This window comes from Diabrotica undecimpunctata, chromosome 1 (genome assembly GCF_040954645.1).
Source record: "Diabrotica undecimpunctata isolate CICGRU chromosome 1, icDiaUnde3, whole genome shotgun sequence".
Classification (NCBI taxonomy): Eukaryota; Metazoa; Arthropoda; class Insecta; order Coleoptera; family Chrysomelidae; genus Diabrotica; species Diabrotica undecimpunctata.
In genome coordinates, this window is record NC_092803.1 from 31,695,972 (window position 1) to 31,718,797 (window position 22,826).

General features: G+C 32.3%; 2 protein-coding genes across 3 annotated transcripts in view; one reads left to right on the top strand and one right to left on the bottom strand.

Annotated features, from left to right (window-relative positions):
- Positions 1-22,826, top strand: part of LOC140436376 (lachesin-like) — a 514,302-nt gene that overhangs the window by 417,190 nt on the left and 74,286 nt on the right. The gene's annotated exons all lie outside the window — the stretch shown is intronic.
- LOC140447536 (uncharacterized) lies at positions 4,161-8,503 on the bottom strand. Of its 2 annotated transcripts, none has more exons than XM_072540251.1 (2): positions 8,073-8,503; positions 4,161-7,772 (listed from the first exon to the last, which is right to left on the bottom strand). In XM_072540251.1, the coding sequence occupies exon 2, from the start codon at positions 6,888-6,890 to the stop codon at positions 4,335-4,337; it is 2,556 nt and encodes an 851-aa protein (XP_072396352.1). In that variant the 5' UTR covers positions 6,891-7,772; positions 8,073-8,503; the 3' UTR covers positions 4,161-4,334. The 2 variants fall into 2 exon arrangements, with proteins under 2 accessions (XP_072396352.1, XP_072396344.1); XM_072540243.1 differs by having other exon boundaries at positions 4,161-7,812.

Genomic DNA, 22,826 nt, shown 5'->3' on the forward strand with positions numbered 1-22,826 from the left:
TTATTTTTCACTTCAACTGGATGAATCAACAGATGTCGTTGACACTGCCCAGATGGCCGTGTTCGTCAGGATGGTTTTTAGTGATTTTACGATTAAAGAAGATCTTTTGAAGTTCATTCCAGTGAAAAGACACACTACTGGACAGGAGTTGTTTTCTCATTTATAAAATATTATTTCTTCCGAGAAAATTCCAATATCGAAAATGGTAGGCTTGACAACCGATGGCGCTCCAGCTATGGTGGGTTGTGATAAGGGTCTCGTGGCGTTATGTCGTAAAGATGAAACTTTTCCGCAATTTCTCTGTTACCACTGCATTATCCATCAGCAAGCATTATGTGGAAATTTCCTGAAACTAAACAACGTTATGAAACTGGTGGTAAAAATTGTGAACAAGATTAGAGCTCAAGCGTTACAAAGAAGATTATTCAGAACCTTGGCCGATGAAGTTGATTGTCAATACGGGGACCTACTCCTTCACTCTGAAGTCCGATGGTTAAGTAGAGGACGGGTGCTGAAACGTTTTAATGATGTCCTATCTGGCATAGTTCAATTTTTCAAACAACGCCATGAATCGACTCCGGAAATAGAAAATTCAATCTGGCTTAGAGATTTTGGTTTTCTCGTGGACATTACAGAGAAATTAAACGAACTTAATTTGCAGCTTCAGGAGAGAGACAAAGAACTAGCGGAAATGATTTCTGATATAAAAGCATTTATCAAAAAGCTGGAGTTTTGGGAAAAAAACCTAATTAAGGCTGTTTTAGCAGTCCAAGCATACTGCGATTTGAAATGGGCGTATCACTTACTTTTCTACACTGCTTACGCGAGACCATCTTTACTCAGTGCCGCCGGCCGACGGGTAGTTTAATGAAAACAAATACATTATTCTCCATTCAAATTAGTTTTAACACGAACTAACTGACCGTACGTTCATGAGATTTGACGTCACGAAGGCGATAACGATGAAACTAAGCGCCAATGATGAGTAACACGTTTCACTATTAGATTTCAGTATTTTTTAGCAATTTGTAACGATAAGACTACCAAAGAGAATTGAAATACTATTGTAAAAATAATACCTCAATCAACCATGGGAGCTTATCGTCTATACCTTGCCTAGCTCAGTATCTCAAGGGTGAGTTCGTCTTGTCTTAAACTAGGGATTGAACCTGAGTTCTCATTTGATAGCAAATAAGACAAATTTTAACCAATCATATTTATTTAAATCAATAAAAAAACAATAATTAACCCTGCCAAAGCTTAACAGTTATAAGTGTTACTTATTGCTTCGATGGGCGGCTTGTGTGCTCTAGCTGTTGGATCCTCCAATTAGAAGTTGTGGCTTCTGGAGAGCTGCAGTCACACGTGGCTGTATGTCCGGACCAATTATTGAACTCCAAATATGCCAATAAAACCAATAGACCAAATAAATTGTCCAGTAAACCAATAAGTTTTATATCTCCAATAAAGTTTTGATGTGTCCAACAAACCCAATAAAATATCCAGTTAAAGTTTTGATATCTCCAATAAACTGTCCAGTGGACCAATAAAGTTTTTATATCTCCAATAAACTAAAAGGATAAGAAACAACATGCATTAGAAACACATCAAAAAGAAAGGTTTAACTTCCTTGCCATCTTACAAAATTACACTTAAACAAATAGCGTATGGCAAGGATAAAATGAAATATGAATGTTACTACTTAGTTAAATTCTGTTAGAGTCCTAATGCATATATCAGAAAAAAAATGTGCTTTGGAAAGAAAGTAAGGTTAGAAATATTGGAAATGTGGTCAGAATTATAGAATAAATATCACAATGAAAGTACTTACCCCAAGAGAAGTTGTAGACCATAAAAATGAGTCTTATAATAATTTTTGCCTTTTATAAATTTCAAAAAGAGGCAAAAAATAATCCCACTACAGAAAAGTTGTTTTGACAGAAAGTGGGAGACTGAATGAAGTTAGCACAGATGTCATAGAATGTTGGTATAGATATCATGAAACTAGCTTGTCAGTCAACACAGAACAGAATAGTCTGCCGAACAAAAGTGAGAGGGCAAATATTTATTCTATGGGACAGAAAGAGAGAAAATAAAGACAGAGGAAGAAAAGAAAAAACATTTTGTGGGCGCCAACTATTTTTATGAATAAAAAAATAGTAAAAATTAAACTAAAGATAAAGAAATTAATAAATTAATAAACAAATTAGAATGAAATAATTATTTAAATATAAATTAATAGAGATGTGACGTTTATAACGTTACACACTCCTACCACCCATCAGAAAAATTTCGAACACAACTGAGAAATTTTTCTCAAAGAAAACAAGAACACAATGTTCTACCTAGGAATAAATATATGCAGTAGTAATCTGTAGTAACAAATCAAAAATAAATACTTTATAACAAAGCAATCAAGTTAATGAATATAATAACAAAAGAATGATCATAAAAAAAAATTTAGAGTATTACTCAGGGAAATTGAATACTTCCCAACGAATTGTAGTATCCGTCAAACTAAAATTTGTTATATGTTATTTAAAAAAATATATATAACAAAATAATTAAATTAATGAATATAATTAATTAAGTTTACATTACTATTCATAAAAAATTTAAAGTATAACTCAAATTTGCTATATTTAAAAAAAAAATAACAAAATAATTTTCAGATGTTAATCTGGGGAAAATTAAAAAAAATATTACCCAATGAATTGTAGTATTCATCAAACTAAAATTATTAAGCTAATATTAATAAATTACTACAGAGAATATCTCTGGAAAAATAAAAAAAATTACTCAATGAATTTCAGTATTCATTAAACTGAAATTAAATAGGTACTGTTATAAAGTAAGCAGTAAGATGGTGTAGCATAAAGTTTATAATAAAGATTTATTAATTATAATATACAGTTTTTGAGGGGAACGCTCAGGGGAATATAAATGCATATTACCCAATGAATTTTAGTATTCATCAGACTAAAAATGAAGGGAAAAAATTAATTTAAAGTAATCGGGTATCTGTAGACTTTGGTACTGTACATGGACCCTACCAAAGGATCAATTGAAACCATGTTGGTATGAACGCAGTAGCCCATAGCCCACGGTTAAACCACGACAGCGCTCCTCGGAGACGACAGCCCTATGTGCCATGAACCCCCCGACGCCATACCCTGGAGACAACCCACCATTTAAGGAAGATCCAGTGGTACGAATGTACATCTGCATCAAAGCTCAGGCCCACAATAACAAAAATAATAATAACAAAGGGGCAATGCATCTGATATATTCAGATATACATTGTTGAAGAATTCTGTCTTCAGAAATTCTTCTTCGGAAGTACAACAACTTCCTTTGCAAAATAGCATTCTATACACATAGTATGAAGTCTAGTTAACAATTAAAGTCAAAGGTAAGTATACAAAAATAAAGACAAATAAGCAAAGTCAGGTAAATACATAATATAGAGATCATATCTCACAAAAATGAATAGTTAATGGATACTGCTAATGAATGAACCTCAAAAAAAATTAGTACTCAGGATAACTGAGTACCTAAAGTAAGGTAACAATAATATCAAAATTATAAAATGGGTAAAAGCATGTAGACATTGATATGCAAATGTAATTATTGATAAACAACTCAAAAATACATATAAACTTTACTTGATATGTCAAATAAGACAAAGTTCTACACAAAAGAGATATAGTAACTGCATAAAACAAGTCTTAGAAGACTAAGAGTAAGTTAATAATGAAAATAAGATAATGATACATAAGAAATGTTATTCTCACTAAATATAAACCAGGGATCTACACAAAAGAATAAAGTACTGCATAAATATAGTTTACAAAAATAGAAGAAAACAAGTGAAAGTAGGTATACTACAATCAAACTTCAAAGCGCCATAATTCTACACCAGATTTCTAAAAGTAGATGCATAGAATTATTTTAACTCCAAAAGAAATAAAAAAAAACACATCATCCAAAAAAAATATATATATACCTACTACGGTATATTAATTGTCTCTAAAAGACCAAAAAGGAACACAGATTCATATAATCTGGCCCAAAATCTCCTTAGGATATATGTATCCTAGGAAAACTAAAACACCATGTATGCAACTAACCATGTTGTCATACATAAAGTGCTGGATGAGGCTTTTAATTGTATCAAAATCAAAAACAATTACCCAAAGTAAAATAATAGAAATATATAAACAGTTAGGGTAATGTCAAATAAATAAGATTAATATGTTTATCATAACTACAGAAATATCAAAATATAAAGAAATAAAATAATAAAAGATAATGCTTTACCATATTATACAACATTATTGAGACTCATCATCACTAGAATCAGTAACATCTAACTTAATATCTTGCACATGAAAATTACCAAGGTCTTTACCATCTAGATCCTTAAGATTATATACTAAAGGAGATAAAACTTTATGTATAATACAGGGAATAAATTTGGGAGCTAATTTAGCAGAAAAATCATCCACAGCTTTTGAAAGGATGTTATTTTTCTTCCGGACTTTAGCACTTACACGAAATTTTACATCATGTCTACGTACATTGTAGCAATTAGTGTTGGTATTGTAAGAGTGACCTATTCTCTTCTGAACTTCATTAAATATAGGAGAAATATTCTCTAAAGGCTTGCAAGAAGCACAAACTTTACATTTATGAACATAGTTCACAACAAAAGATCTCATTTTAGGCCAGTAATACAATTCTGAAATCCTAGAAAGGGTTTTAAAGACACCTAAATGAGCAGTTGTAGGATCATCATGATATATTTGCAAAATTTCCTTCCTATGTGGAGAAGGAACAAAAATTTTCCATTCTGGAGAAGAATCAGAAAACTTTGAGCTAGAAAAAACATATTTATAAAGAACATCATCCTGAACCTTAAAAGCAGGATATAAGTTAGGGTTTACTGTAACTTTCCCTATCATATTCCTATACCAAGCATCTGTTTTTAAATTAGATAAATTCAAGAGAGAAACTTGAGATACTTCAGGAATTCTTGAAAGAGAGTCAGTTACTACATTTACAGAATCACTACGATGAACAGAGTTAAGTTGTGACTGCTGAATGTCAGAAAGATTTTCAGCACTACTAACAGTATTTACTACACAAGTAGATAAATCTGTAGCCTTAAATGAAAAATTTGAGAAATCCAAACAAAGTTGAAACAAATGAATAAAATCCATACCTATTATCATCTTATGTGAAATAGAAGGAACTATTAACACTTTAAGTGATTGAGTTTTACTCAATAAAGTAACAGGTAACCAAACATATCCTAAAATACTCTGAATGTTTCCATCAGCAGTAGTGAGTTGACTTGAAACATCATAATTAAGTGCTAATTTGAGTTTTTTAAGTAAAAATAAAGAAGGAGAACCAATAATACTAACATTACTGCCAGTATCAAGAAGTGCAGAGATTGTTTCACTACCTACAGAAATAGAAATATATGGTCTATTATCATTATTATGAACATCTAATAATGAAGTAGAATTTAAATGTACCTTAGAATTTAAAGGACCACTAGAAAGAACAGAAGTACTAGAAGAAGGTAAAGTTTCAGATTGTACTGAAGAAAAAGTGCTTAAATTATCATTAGATATAAAAGAAGTAGTTTTAGGTATAACTTTCTTAGACACATTCACTGACTTGGGTTGTTTGAATGTCTTCGAAAAGTTTTCCCTGGAACGTTGTTTCAAACCGTTTTTTGAACATCTGCTACATTCATTTGTGGTGATATTCTTAAACCCACAACTATGACAAAACTTTCTCTTGGGTTTATTACATACTTGAAAAGTATGGCCTGTCATGTTGCAGTTCCAACATGTAGCAGAAGAAGAAAGAGACTCAACAGAAAATTTACTGCGAGAAGAAATAGTAAGAGCGGCTTCAAATCTCTTACAATACTTTGTAAGGTCTGCAACTGATTCCACATCCTGGAAAGCAAGAGCCTTGACATAATCAGGAAGAAGACCATTAATGATTTCATCTACTTTTTCACACTCAGGAATAGATTTTGAAGACCGGAGCATCAAAGACTCCATATAAGAAATATATGCAGAGACAGGTTGTTTGAAAGACTGTTTTGTAGAACGTATTTGTTCCCACAAATTTCTTTCATAATTGTAAGGTAAATAAGTTTCCTTTAAGGAAGCAACTAATTCAGACCAAGAATTAAAAGATTTTTTTGTAAAGTGATTATGCCACCAAGTAAAAGCAGCACCTTCAAATAGGTCTCCTGCAGAGATGAATAAATCTTCATCAGTGCAGTTCCTAGAAAACTTTAAAGTTTCAATCTGTTCGAGAAATGGAAGTAGAGGTTCTTTACCAGAAAATTTTTTAATACCCCATTTATAAACAGGAACAGACTTAACAGGTGAGACTGAAGATTGAGAATAATCGAGGTTTACTCTATCAGGAGTAGAAGCAACAGGTTGGTCTACCATATCAGGTTGATCTACAATGTCAGACAAAGTACCTTCTAATTTCAACAAATCATAGCGGATAGCTTTTTTTAATTTTTCTTCGTCTACAGAAGTTGGCTGTAGACGGGAGATTCTACCAGACAAATGAGTTAAACGAGAACTGAAAGCTTTGAATCTACTATCAGATTTTGTACCTGAATAATCAGATATAAGACTTAATAGGTCAGAATAGGAAGCTAAAGCTTGTTGGTAATCAACATCAAAAGATAGATTAACAGAAACATCAGAAAAACTACGGTTACTGGCTTCCTGAGAAAGAAGTCCAGCAAGGATCTTTCGTTTTTCCTCTACTGTATTTGGGACAGAGACATTCCTAATAAGAATTTCATATGATAATTCATCTGTCTTTAAATGTTTAGGTAGCATCTTGAAGAAATAATTTAAAAAAAAATTAAGAAAGTAATTAAAATACACTATCCACAAAAACTGGTTAAGTTAAAAAAAAAACAAACCACTTAAAACAGTATAAAAGTACCTACCATCAAAAAAAAACATAAAAATATCTGAGTATAAAATATATATGCTGAAATATATAAAAAATGGTAATACTTTTTAACCCAACATGTGAAAATATATAAAAACAGTCAAAAATATGGAAATATTAAAATTAACTGCAAATAATGATAATATGAACACACAAAAAATATAAATAAGAAAGTATTTATCAAAGTTTGTTATCTGCCACCAAACCAAAAACCCAGGGCACAATTCCCGGAATAAAACAAGTACGGTTGGGCGCCAATGTGTAACGATAAGACTACCAAAGAGAATTGAAATACTATTGTAAAAATAATACCTCAATCAACCATGGGAGCTTATCGTCTATACCTTGCCTAGCTCAGTATCTCAAGGGTGAGTTCGTCTTGTCTTAAACTAGGGATTGAACCTGAGTTCTCATTTGATAGCAAATAAGACAAATTTTAACCAATCATATTTATTTAAATCAATAAAAAAACAATAATTAACCCTGCCAAAGCTTAACAGTTATAAGTGTTACTTATTGCTTCGATGGGCGGCTTGTGTGCTCTAGCTGTTGGATCCTCCAATTAGAAGTTGTGGCTTCTGGAGAGCTGCAGTCACACGTGGCTGTATGTCCGGACCAATTATTGAACTCCAAATATGCCAATAAAACCAATAGACCAAATAAATTGTCCAGTAAACCAATAAGTTTTATATCTCCAATAAAGTTTTGATGTGTCCAACAAACCCAATAAAATATCCAGTTAAAGTTTTGATATCTCCAATAAACTGTCCAGTGGACCAATAAAGTTTTTATATCTCCAATAAACTAAAAGGATAAGAAACAACATGCATTAGAAACACATCAAAAAGAAAGGTTTAACTTCCTTGCCATCTTACAAAATTACACTTAAACAAATAGCGTATGGCAAGGATAAAATGAAATATGAATGTTACTACTTAGTTAAATTCTGTTAGAGTCCTAATGCATATATCAGAAAAAAAATGTGCTTTGGAAAGAAAGTAAGGTTAGAAATATTGGAAATGTGGTCAGAATTATAGAATAAATATCACAATGAAAGTACTTACCCCAAGAGAAGTTGTAGACCATAAAAATGAGTCTTATAATAATTTTTGCCTTTTATAAATTTCAAAAAGAGGCAAAAAATAATCCCACTACAGAAAAGTTGTTTTGACAGAAAGTGGGAGACTGAATGAAGTTAGCACAGATGTCATAGAATGTTGGTATAGATATCATGAAACTAGCTTGTCAGTCAACACAGAACAGAATAGTCTGCCGAACAAAAGTGAGAGGGCAAATATTTATTCTATGGGACAGAAAGAGAGAAAATAAAGACAGAGGAAGAAAAGAAAAAACATTTTGTGGGCGCCAACTATTTTTATGAATAAAAAAATAGTAAAAATTAAACTAAAGATAAAGAAATTAATAAATTAATAAACAAATTAGAATGAAATAATTATTTAAATATAAATTAATAGAGATGTGACGTTTATAACGTTACAAATTTTCTTTAAAATTGGAACACGCTTTTCTCGATTATTACTGGACACAGAAAGGTGAAACAAAAATCAACGATTACAGAAAAAAAAACTCTTTCGAGTGATGGGCGTAAAAAGTTTGGTTATAATAGAACGTTAAACAGTATATTCCAATTTTTCAATAGAAGTTTCAAAAAAATAAAAAAAGTAAAACCATCAGTTTAAAGGCAACATAATTTCAAATAACGTGTCCAAATTTCGAGACATTTTGTCGGTAAATAACAGAGAAAACACTGTCCCTAGGTTTTGGTGCACTGATAAAACAGCCTTAACAGCGATTCCAAGCATTTTCCTATTCTTTCAGAAAAAACATCTCAAAATCCATTAGAACCCTATGACAACAAATATCATGTAGAAATAATTTCTACCCTGAAGAGTAACTTCAAAAATCGTTTTAAGGATTTCAATGAAATGGCTTTAGTAGCGCAGTTTGTTGTTTCACCCTTTATGGAAATTGATATCCAGCAGTTTGCAGCTTGTGTTATGCAGAACTTTGGCGAAGACATCGCTGCAACATAAATGGAAGTCATTGAATTTCAAAATGATTTAGCCTTAAAATCGTTAGTCTCAAGTACTAAATGTATCTGGCCTATTGTAAGTAAAGACAAATATTCAGTTCTATGCCGTGTTGCCTTGAAAGTGAAAGCATTATTCAGTTCAACCTATTTGTGTGAATCTTCTTTTTCCAATATGAAGTTTATTAAGAACAAATATCGCAATCGACTTACAGATGGACATTTGGATAATTGTATTCAAATGGCTGCATCAAATTATACTGCAAACATTAAAAAAATTATCGATGAGTCTGAGTATCAGCCTTCTCATTGAACGTGCTTTTTTATTTTTTAATGTTTATGTTTATGATAGTGCGTTACTTTTTTGTTGTTATTATTAACTATTTTTAAATCATACGTGACATGCCGTTGTGGCTGGATAAAAGTTTGTGTTTATTTTTCACATACCTTCGTTTGATAGGTAGGAATGTAGCTATGAACAAGTACGTACTAGTAATATTAGTTATTTTGTTATTAGTTTATTATTAGTAGGTACCTATGTATTATGTATTACCAGTTAAACAGTAAAATAAATACATATAATGATAGATTAACTGTGGATTATTTCATTTACGTTGCGTTACGTGGCTTCCGTATGGGTAGCTCGCTGTTTATTCCAAAATTAACAAAGTAGATCAACACATTGAAGAGGTTGGCGACCACTGCGTTAAAGTGACAAATAGAGAAATTATGGCATTTTTACAGGATATAAAATAGCTTCAATGACAGTCACATAGACTACTTACATGGTCACTTACACATGATTCCTACAAACCATAGGGTGTATTAGTGCTGGGAGCGTTATCTTAAATGACAGATTTATGACAATAGTAATGTAAGCGACCTTACACGTAAATTCAAGCAGAAATCTTGGTCTATCAAAGATGATAAAGGCAATGTACAGACGGATTTGGACAAGATTATAGATGTTTGAGGATGTATTGTAAGTCTTTATACGCCAATATAGACCAGATTCCCGTGGATACCCCATGTGTACCTGAATGGCAGGCCTCCACTTTCTACTCTTCTTCAACAGGGAAACACCACACTAGCTTTGAATCTGAACCTGATATACTTTTTATCGAAGTGGAATTCGCTCTTAAGAGACTTAAATTAAACAAATTGCCAGACTATGATCTCGTTACTGCTGATGTCTGGAAACATCTTCTGGTATGTTGAGTGAGAACATTACATCGATTGTGTAATGAAATTTGGCACACAGGCGTCTGGCCTGGGGATTGGAGAAAGACCACAGCCATACCTAAACATAAGAAAGCTCCAACTAATAATTGTAACTTCTATAAACTACTAGATCTAATATTACACGCCAGTAAGGTGATCCTCTTCATTCTGCAACGTCATCTAAAAAATTTCATAAGATGGCAAATAGCACCTAAGCAGGATAGATTTGTGAAGGGCAGAGGTACCAGAGAACAAATTCTTAATATAAGAAACATCTTAGAAAAGACAGAGAATATCAGATCCTGATATTTATATATTTTGTTGATTAAACAAAGGCATTTAATATTGTTAGATGAGGCAATCTATGGAACATATTGACGATAATGGGTATAACTAAACACTTTACTTGCCTTTATAGCAAACAGTATCAGGATAACCTGACATATATTCGATTTAACGGATACCTACCCATTTGTTGGTATATTTCGTCCGTATATAAAAAGTATGTCAAGTTTAACGTTCACTCTACAGATGATTGGAATTCTTGCAATGAAATGTTAGTGTACTCTTTTATGTCATTCCACTTCTTTTTAATTATGTCATTGGCAAGTTTTATTGGGATGTTAGTGTATAGTGAAATGACATCTAAAGATATTAATTTATGTTTATCTGGTACGTGAATGTTTTGACGTGACAACGTCTTAAATTAGGTTGTGGCTCGGAGTCACTCATGAAAAAGTGTAACGCCCGCTCACGTCTGTTACGATGAGTCACCGAACGAGAGAGAGGCCCGCCGGACCGGCGAATGCTTTGCGTCTCTCTCCCACTCAAACATGATCGGTCCGCTGCGCGCGCAGCACTAGAGAATTAGGTGCCTTGAATCGGTGCGTGTTTGTGTCTCTGTCTTTCTCGAGCGTTCTTGGCGTTGGATTACACATTACAGCAGAAACACTTCCTTTCATTTCATATTTCTCCTATCATCGTCCTATCCTCAACAAAATCACTCAAATAGAAATTAGTTAAGTTTAAGTTTACATGTACAATGTTTTAGTAAACAAAATATATTTCTATAGTTAAAATTTGTGCAATTCTTATTTTCATTCAATTCCTTGTTCCTATTGTGCAATTTAATAATATTCATATCAATAAATATTCTACCGAGAAAAAGACGTTGTCACGTAAAATCTTCGCCCGTAAAACCGACTTTACAGGCAACCGATTTTTTTTTTAATTTTAGAAATAAGGTCATTGGAATCTTTAATATTAAGGATGTTTATTTGTGACATTAGAGATAATCTTTTTCAAGAACTTTGAAAGTTTTCGAAGAGTGATTGAATGCAGGAAACAATAGGAAGTATAGGTATATTCTTCTTGTGTGTTTTAGGTAAACCATAAATTTTTGGTAGAATAGCGTTGTGTAGCTTAAGTGATTTTGCTGTATTTGGTATATTTTTTGCGCATAATGTACGGCTCATTTTTTGAGGAATCGTTTTTATTTTTTTGATCTAAACTTGAACTTTTAATGTTTGAAATGATTCTTTTTAAGTTACTCATTTTTATTAACAAAGCTTCGGTGAATTTTTATAAAAAAGGGCTATTTCGGGTTTTAGTACATGTTTTTTTTTATATTATGTAAAAATGCCAACATAACAAACACAAAAAAAAACTTATTTTAGTAATTATTATTATTTTAGTTATTATATTATTTATAGAGTTATTTTAACTACTTATAAGATTAAATTCGCCGTATTATTGCAAACCTATTTTACAATAGTTAACATAATGTTTTTAAGCCTTAAATAATTTAAATTGACAAAATAAGCCTTTGTTTTAATAGGGTTTTTTTCAGAATTCATGTAGACCCAATATTTTATGCATATTAATACCCTATAACGCCGAATTTTTAATTTAATCAAGGAAAAAATATTTTTTTGTTTCTTATTTCTTATTTTGCTATTATTAATTTACAGATTTTTTAGAATTTTTTTTTTACTTTTAGGTCTTTTTTTAAAACGTTACGAAATCGTCACACAAGTCCTTGGTGTAGAAATAATTTATGATTTAAATTTGGAAAAGTTTGGATTTTTGCTTGGTTTTACACACATAATAATGCATAAGAGGAATTGTACAAAAATTCGCACCTTAACTGGAGCCAAATATGGTGATATTGCGATTTGCTGTCCGTACTCCGCAGTAACAATTTTTTTCTGTAGGTTGATACCAAAAAACATGTTTTCAGGTGCAAGCCTCAAAAAAAGGCAAATTTAAGTTTTTTCCAACAAAAGACTGATTTGTCCGCTAAAGCTTGTTCATTCTTCTAGCGATCTGCCTCGAAAAACGAGTGAAAGAGACTTCTATACTTGGAGCACACGTACTTATCAGGTACCAATCGCTTCGTCTTGGTCTCCAAAAAGAACTCTGACCCTTTGGAGAGCCAAGAAACACCTGCTCAAAGCGTGGCAAGCGGTTATTCAGTCACTAAAATCGACGTTTTTTTTTTCATTTTTTCGCGATTTTATCCGAAAATAGATTAAAAGATACCTCTATAGTTGGAGCACACATACATATTAGGTACCAATCGCATCGTTTTCATACTTAAAACACGATAAATTAATATGTGAAGGTTTTCAGCTATATTACAATTTACTGTCTATAATTTGATTATGGATCAGGCTACATACTGAGGATCAAGTCACCAGCTTTCGATAGGTAGATGAACCTCACTTACGGAAGTCATTTTAACTTGATTTTCCGGTAAAATCGCGAAAAAATGAAAAAAACGTCGATTTTAGGGACTGAATAACCGCTTGCCACGCTTTGAGCTTTTTTTTGGTTCTTCAAAGGGTCAAAGTTCATTTTGGAGACCAAGACGAAGCGATTGGTACCTAATATGTATGTGTGCTCCAACTATAGAGGTATCGTTTAATCTATTTTCGGGTAAAATCGCGGAAAAATGAAAAAAAAAACGTCGATTTTAGTGACTGAATAACCGCTTGCCACGCTTTGAGCAGGTGTTTCTTGGCTCTTCAAAGGGTCAGAGTTCATTCTGGAGACCAAGACAAAGCTATTGGTATCTGATATGTACGTGTGCTCCAAGTATAGAAGTCTCTTTCACTCGTTTTTCGAGGCAGATCGCTTGAAGAATGAAACAGCTTTGGCGAACAAATCAGTTTTTTGTTGAAAAAAACATAAATTTGCCTTTTTTTTAAGGCTCGCACCTGAAAACATGTTTTTTGGTATCAACCCACAGAAAAAAATTGTTACTGCGGGGTACGGGCAGCAAATTGCAATATCACCATATTTGGCTCCAGTTAAGGTGCGAATTTTTGTAGAATTCCTCATAATATCTATATAAAAGACGTAATAAATTTGGAAAAAATAAGTTTATTATAAATTAAATACAAAAATAGAAGTTATTATATAGTGTGAAAATTTATAAAACAGTTTTTTTCCTTTGTAATGCATAGGTGTACTTTACATTTGGTGTACTACTGGAGCACTTTTACAATTAATGTTTTTATACCTACCCCTATCTGTGACCATAGGCAAGTGATCAAGCTTATCTAGACGTATATCTGCTACCGGAATACTTTTAGTGGCTGGACCTAGCTTTCCCTTTTTTGAAAATTCTGCATCTATGCTGGGTTTTGATGGACGACCTCTTTTTGATGGTTGGGTTATTTTCCCTTCTAATAGCAGTGCCTCTGCAATGCTCATTTTTAATTTTTGGAGATTAGCTATGTTTCTTTTAGGTACCTGTAAGGATTTACAGTCTCTTCTGTAAATGAGTCAAGATTTTACCCCAGTAACATCTAAAAAGTGAAAAAACAATTTATGATAAAGCTTTTTAGGTCTAATATGAATTCTGTAAGGAGCAATTAATGCATACATTAAATCCACTCCACCCATAAATTGGTTATAGGTTTTGACAATAGCTGGACAGGTAATTGTAATATTCTGTTTATTCTTTTTGTCATATCGCTCGCATGTTCAGGTAGGTTCTGCAGACAAAAATGTTGATAGCAAATTTACCCAATTATAAGCTCATTTGACTGCTCTGACTTCTTGGAAGGATCCTTTACCTTGTTTTAGTAAATCTTTATCCTTGTTTAGAGGAACTTCCGATAAGCCATTTATCCTTACTTTTCCAAGGCAATAAATTTTCTTTTTTGCCAAATGCACCATCAGAGCTAGAGAGGTAAACCAATTATCAAAATATAAAAGATGATTTGCACCTACAGGAATATGACTGACTAATTGCAGTACCACATTGGAGCTAGCTCCTAAATCTGGTTCTCCGGTTACTGCTTGGATTTTATATATAAAAAAATCATACATAATTCCTTTCTCATCACAAAGAGCAAACAATTTGTAGTCCCATTTGTGTGGCTTGCTGGATATATATTGTTTAATGCTAGATCTGTCTTTGAATAGTACTATCTGTTCATCAATGTTCATAACATTTGAGGCATTGGAATTTCTCTAAATTTTGCCTGTAAATGATTTATCGACGGCCCTATTTTGAATAGTTTGTCATATGTGGTATTATCTTCTGGTATTGTGGAATAATCGTTAAAATGGATTTTGGATTTCATTTCTTCCCACCGATTCTGATACAATTGGGCAGTTTAACTTAGTTTTCCAATACAGTCTTGAGTTGGATAGTTTTACCATGGACATTGCCAATAAGGACCCTAAAAATTCAATTTAGGAGTTGACAATGAGACTTTTATTAGGGTTTTCCTGAATGGCACACAAGTTTGACTTTTTTCAGTACTATCGTTAGATTCATTCAATTTTAAAAATAGTATAAATCAGTCATTTTAAACTATACTAGAAAAAGACAAAACAGTCAATACAATTGACTAGAAAATTACAAAAAGAACTATAAAAATAATTACCTAAATCCTCGAAATTAATATCAGAATCATCTACAGTAGTTGTACTACTCTCATCCGTTAAGGGAAGACGTTTTTTGCCATAAAACGCAGCACGATCCATAATTATTTTGATCAAACTATTTTTAGCATATGGTACCTTCGCCAAATGATAATCGCCCTTCTAGAAGTATGTAAAAAAATCCAACGTTACTATGCTGCTTGATTCCAATTTATAATAACAATAAAAATACCACAGTACACTATAATCTAGCTTTTCATTAGTACAGTGTCAAACAGAAACATCTCACGTGAAGGTGCCGCGCGAACGTAATCAAAACGGGTTTGCTGTATTGTCACTGAAATGTAACAATACCGATCCCGTCGGCGTAGCTGTCCTACATGGTTTATTTTGTGCATAAGACCACTGTTTATCAAACGTTACAGAAATGTTACGCTCAGCATTATAGGAATAATGTAGATAAAAGCTTTTTAAGACAAACAATTTCAATTTTGCAATAACTATGAGGTGAAACACCTTGAAATTCTTACAACCAAATATTTGTAACATGAATTTTGTTCTTAAGCAAATTCAATTTTTTTTGTTTATAATAAAAAAAGTGAATAATAATTAAAAAAGATCATTTTCTAAGCTATTTTTGCAATAACACTTTTTTCAACTTTACAAACCATCATTTTGCAGGATTTTTTATACTTGTTCAGCAAAATGGTGTCACTGGTGTATCACTGGTTTGTCAAGGATGGCGGCGTGTGATACAACCATGTTAACGACTGAGTTAAATAAATTAAAGAAAAATGAACTAATCGACATAATTGTGACGTTAAAAGTGCCAGTGAATGTTGCAAATCCACAAGTGATTGCCTATGTAAATAAAATTGGTGAATTTATAAACAGCAAGAGCGACAATAAATCTTATGATTTGGTAGATAACAAACTAACAACTAACATAACTAACATATACCAATTTAAATATTGCCGAAAAAAAGAAAGAAGAACACAAACAAAACTTTATGGGCAGAGCAGCAAAAAGTGAACTGGTAATTACTCAGAAAAAGCCTGACGTAAATAAATAAGGGAATTCCCAAACAATAACAAAAACAGATGTTTCGAAAGGACTGCTTTTTGAACAAAACAGATTAAAAATGGATCAGTTCATTAATTTAGTACAAGACGAAAAACCGACTAACGATGAAATACATAAATGAGGCGGAAAATGATCAAGAATGGAAAACTATTAGGCCCAGGCGACATCAGTTTAATGGACGAAGAAAAATTATAGTAGGTAGCAATAGAGATAGCGATGAGGTTAAGGGTGTACCAAAAATTTCAACTCTACATGTTACAAGAATTAATAAAGAAACTACAACTGACTCTCTAACCGAGTTAATTAAAGTGAATTTTCCTGAAGCAACATGTGAAATGATTCAATCAAAACATCCAACAATTTACTCATCGTTCAAAGTAAAAATATGTTCAGGGAACTTCAACAAGGCCATGAATCCCGAAGTTTGGCCTCACGGAGCTGTTGTAAGTCGTTTTTTTTACCGCAAGAAAAAACAGACAGAGGAAGCTTAGTTTTTGATCCAGATATTACATTATTAAATATCCCAAGTGTTAGTCAGAAAACTGGTTTCAAATTGAATAAGTTAGAAGTATTCAATTCTCCAAATTTTGACACAGTTGGTAAAAATTCTTTAACTTTCAATCAAAAAAGTTTTGGCTTAGTTCATCAAAATATACAATGTATATCAACAAGCATTGGAAAACTAGAGTTCTTCCTGCAGTGCGAAGGTATACATAATATATGTGTCTGTTTAACGGAGCACTGGAAATCTAAAGAACAACTAGAACTGCACCATAGAAATGGATTTTCTCTGGCTTCTTCTTACTGCCGTGACCAGGGGGAACATGGAGGGTCTTCAATCCATGTGAAAAAGGGTGTGGTTTGGAAGGAACGTTCTGATATATGTTCTGAATCTGAGAAATATAATTTTGAAGTGAGTGCTGTTGAAATAGACTATTGCCTTTTTAATTGTGTTGTGTTGTGTATTTATCTGCCTGGACGTGGCTCTATTGATGTTTTTATGTCAAAACTGGATCTAATACTTGATGTCCTAGTCTCCGAAGGTAAGGCTATAATATTAACAGGTGATTTTAATATAGATTTCAAATCAAATACACTAAGTAAGCAGAACTTGGTAAATGTTTTAGATTCTTATGGCTTAACCGTAACTGTAAATGATTATACAAGAGTTACTGCAACTAGTAAAACTCAAATTGATTATATTGTTACAAACATAAATCGCCCACAAAAATCAATGGTTGTGGAAGGTTTTATCTCTGATCATCGTGCGCAATTGTTCCAATGTAGCATTAGCACAGACAATGATGCCTATATATTCATCCGTTCATATAGTAAAAGGAACATAAATCGTTTTGTTCAAACCCTTGAGTCAACAAATTGGTCAGAAGTATTTACTACAATTTCTGCTGAGGATAAATCATTAGCTTTTTTAAAAACTATTCAAAATTACTTTCGGTCCCATTTTCCACTACTTAAATGTAAACCTAAAAAATGTACACGTTCGAATTGGTTTACGCAGGAACTGTACAATTTAAGGGATCAGCTAAAATTTTTAGAAACGATCTGTCAGAAAAATAGTAATCTTAGGCCAGTCCTTCATTTGGCAAAGGCAGAATATTCAATTAAATTAAAAGCAGCTAAAAGTAGTCATTTCATGAGACAGTTAAACGAATCATCAAATAAAATGAAATGTATTTGGCATTTAGTAAACTTAACAGTCGGGAAACAAAATAACTCAAAAGTACCTAGTGATGATAACGGTAATTTAGCAGACAAATTTAACCACCATCTTGTTGAAATGGCTCCAAAGTTACTTGCCGCTTTGGATCCTACTAAAATAGGTGGGTTTACATCAGCATCAAAAAACCGTAATAGTTGTTCTATGTTTTTATATCCTACTAACCCACAGTAAATAACCAGTATAGTCGAAAGTTTTAAATCCAAACATAGTTGTGGTTTTGATCAGATTTCCCCTAAGTTATTAAAACAATGCATTCATGCTCTCGCAGATCCACTGGCGGATATTTGAAATGCCTCTTTTCAACAAGGAATATTTCCTAGTATGTTTAAACTATCTATTGTAATCCCTTTATTCAAAAGTGGTGATAAAGATGACCTTAACAACTATCGTCCCATAAGTCTCTTATCTGTGTTTTCAAAGATAATTATTGAAACTCTGGTTTATACTAGAATGAACGCATTCCTAAAAAAGCATAGTGTCTTGCATAATTTTCAACATGGTTTTATATCTTCTAAGTCTACAACGACAGCTCTTGCAAATTTCGTCAGCTTAGTGTTGGATGCTTTGGACAGACGAGAGAAGGCATGTGGTTTATTTCTCGATTTGTCCAAGGCTTTTGACACTTTGGATCATAATTTGTTGCTAATAAAACTTGAGGGTATTGGTATTCGTAGAGTAGTTCTAAAATGGTTTACTTCCTACCTAGAGAATAGAAGACAAAAAGTAAAGATACTAATGAACTTGTAAACGAATCAAACACATTTCATATCCATTATGGTATCCCTCAGGGTAGTGTATTGGGTCCTCTACTTTTTATAGTATTTATTAATGATATGGCTTTGTTAACTAATTCACTGACTGGGGTTAACATCATCAGTTATGTGGATGATACTAACATTCTAGTCACAGGAACGTCTGATCAAAATTTGCAAAATAAAACCACACAGATACTATCCACCACCAACAGTTATTTCTTATCTAACAAATTAGTTTTGAATAAAGAGAAATCAAAGTATATGATTTTCACGTCAAATAATTTATTAAACCATCAAGCCACTATAGAAGCAGCAATAGATAAAACAGACTGCACGAAGTTGCTGGAGGTACTTCTAGACAGTAATTGTAAATGGTCAAACCACATTTCTAATTTGAAATCCAGATTAAGTAGCGCATGTTATGCATTGAGAACTCTTTCACGTCTCTTTCATACATCAGTATTAAAAACAGTATACTTTGCCCATTTTTACTCAATAGCCAAATATGGCATTGAAGTCTGGGGTTGTACCTCTGAATTAGAGCAGATATTCGTACTTCAGAAAAGAGCTATTAGGATAATGTATAAAATGAAATTTAGAGATTCTTGTAGAGGCATCTTTAGACAAAACAATATTCTTACAATTCCTGGTCTGTATATATTTTCGTGTATAATGTATTTACATAGCAAAATTTATGAATTTAATAAATTTCAATTTAACCATGTTTATTCAACAAGATTCAGAGACAATCACTTTATGCTTCCACAACATCGTTCTGTTTTGTTGGAAAGTAGCACACACTATGAAGCCATAAGTTTCTTTAACAAATTACCAATAGATATACGAATGAATTTACATCAGCCAAACTTTCGGAGGTGTGTACATCAATACATTTGTGAACTAGAGCCATATTCTAAAAATAACTTTTAAGTATGTTTTATCGTGTTTATTAATTTATATAATTTTAAGATAACTTTGTAAAATGTAACTTTGACTTGTCTCATACATGTACTTTGTATAATGTCGCATGTGATCAATAAATTTGACTTGACTGACTTGACAATGGTGTGTTATTTTATGTAGTTCACTGATCTTCATTAGTATTTCTTTACTATTAGTTTTCTTTAGTATTTAAAATTAAATACCGATACTACATTGTTTATAAGTTAAAAATGACGTTTAATCTTTTGCCTATTTTGTTTAATATATATTATTATCACCAAATTTATCCAAAGATTTGTTAGATACTTGTATCAATAAATGTCACAAGAAAATCCTTCTCTGATCTATATTACAGGATTCTTGATATGCTTTTATCTAGTTTTTCGTGTATTGTTGAGGTGAGTATTTAAGTGCGCTTATGCTTTTCTCTATGTCTTCTGTCCAAATGCAGAGAACAGTTTTTCTTCTAAACTTTTTTTCGTGATCTGATTCTAATTAAATTATAGAAAATTATTTACTTTAACGAAAATGAATCAAGTAAAACTTCTAGTATAAAACGTCGAAGAACAAACTAAGAAGTTCCTCGTTCCAATAACAAAACATAATAAATTCAATAAATATTTCTCAAACGCTAGGTATCCCCTTACACGATCGCATTCCGAGTCTACTCCAGGAAACTTCCAACTCCCGGTTTATGTTAGCAAAAAGTGTCATTCGGAATTCCCACCACTCTATTCCGGAAATACTAAGGCTGAAGTCGAAATTTGAGTCGCTGAATTTCGTAATATTTATTGAAATGGTGATGATTTCGTACTTCCTTTTACACTCGAATTTTAGAAACTCAAATTGTATATTCGAGAAGTAGATTGAACTTACAAAGGAAGTAAAAGAACGGGAAAAGTGACAGAAACGTCACTGTAAAATATGCCGGTAAATGCGGAAAGGAATTCTTAAGGGCTTTATTGAAACATGAACGATTATATTGTATCGATATATTTTTTGGTCCTTCAAAGCTATTTATGTCCCACGAAAAAGTATTTTTTTATATTGGAATTTGATCATTCAAGAAACGGGCACGAACACAGAAATCTTTAACATATTTTACAAAATAAATGTAATAATTTTATTTAAAGTTTCTTAAACTTTTATTTTAAGGTATTTATTAAATTACAACATAAAACTATCAATGGTTCTGATACAAAGGACCGGATGAGATATATAAAAAAATCTGGATGTATTTGCACCCTTGTTTCAAAAATAACAAAAAAAAATATTTTTTAAGAAAATTGCTAAAAATTGTGATCTTGATTCTGAAATAATATATTATTTCAATGTTTATACTCCCCAACAGCTATTTTGCTGAAAAAGAAGTAAGAAATTAAGTTAAATGTTTTTTTCTTCAAACGTCAAATAATGATGACATTGCTTATCTGCCTTGATCCTGTCAAAGTTTGATGTCTCCGCCGGCAGCAGTTTTTTTTTCTCATTTCTTTACAGCGGAGGGAAAAATGTTGTCATGGCAACAATATGAAACATGTCACAAAGCAACAATACAAATGTCATTAACAACAATTAAACATCATTTTTATTTATAGTAATATTAAAAGTACAATTAGTTAATGAGGCATTTTCAAAATTGAAACCGTGCAAAAATGTTCCCGACTCTTGATACGCATTGGTAATTGTTCATGATACTGATGGTCGAGAACAACTTTCAGCAATCATTCCCGATGTTGGCGAATCATGAGGGTTTAAAATTTTTTGAGCATTATCGTTCTTATTTCTTATTGAATCCTCTATATATCCTTCGGCAACCGTGCTTGATTTCCAGCCCCCATGTCGTTTGAGGCATTCTAGATTTCCGCCTCCATCAATTAAAAGCGTTGCTGAAGTTCGTCGTAAAGACTGACCCGTGTATGCGCTTGCATCGTTAAAATTTAAATAACTAGCTACTTTTTGGGCTACTGCGCTGATCGAATGTATTCCCATGACACTTCGGTAACACTTTCCATTTTGGTACTTGATAAAAAATCGGTTTTCTGTGATATTTTCAGGACGCAGTGATGCATACTTTTTATACAGTTTAATGTAGTTTTGACCAATTATCGTAAAAGATCTAATTTGTCGTGTTTTACTGTCTGGGATTTTGATAATTATTACATTTTCTTTATCCTCAATGTCCACAGTCTTTATTTCCACCATTTCGTCGCATCGACAGGCGCCGGTAACCCCAATTAACAAAACAATCTGAAATGTTTTTATAATTTAGTAGAGTATACTACATGCTTTGCAATATTATTTTTTTTACCTTTAATTCTAAATACAACTTATCTGGCGCTTTAAACAAAAATTTATCAAACTCATCTTTAGTGAAAACTTTAGACTTCTTTGCAGTATATCCTTCGCTTGTTTTTTTCAGAAAGGCACGTAACTTTAAAAATTTGCTTATATCCACATTTTTTCTAATAACTAACTCGGATTTTATCATAGAGTATCGTGACCACATTGTAGAAGATTTTCATTTATTTTCATTTTCCATTATATTAAAATATGCCAGTAAAACGTCTTCGGTAACTTGCCGTACTCCTCTTGTAACGCACCACTCTTGGAAGTGCTTGTACGCTAACCGATACTTTATTCCGGACTTGGAGGGCCCCCTAACGTTCTACTTCATCATTAGCCGCGGACTCAATTTCGTTTAGGTTTTCCATTTTCGCACTAAATCTGCGCTTGCGGTTGCAACAACAATAAGCTGTCTTTAATAATTGCAAACAACTGTCAAACAACTGTAAAAATAGCGTATGAATTGTACTATTTATGGTTGAAAATTGCTACGTTTGAAGAAAAAATAGTATACTTTATTCGACAAAAAAGCGACTTTTCTTGACTTGCCCTCTATTACGCGCCGAACGAAGTGAGGCGCGTATAGATAATATCGGGCGCGTCAAGAAAAGTCATGCTTCTCCGCCTCATAAAGTAATACACTATTATTGCTCTTACAGAAAAGAAAAAAAAATAGTTTTTAGCTTTATTCAGCTATAGATTTTACACTATTTCTCAATAAAAAAAAAGAAAACAAATAAATCAGACTACGTGTTTATATTATACAGTATGATGCAAACGTAT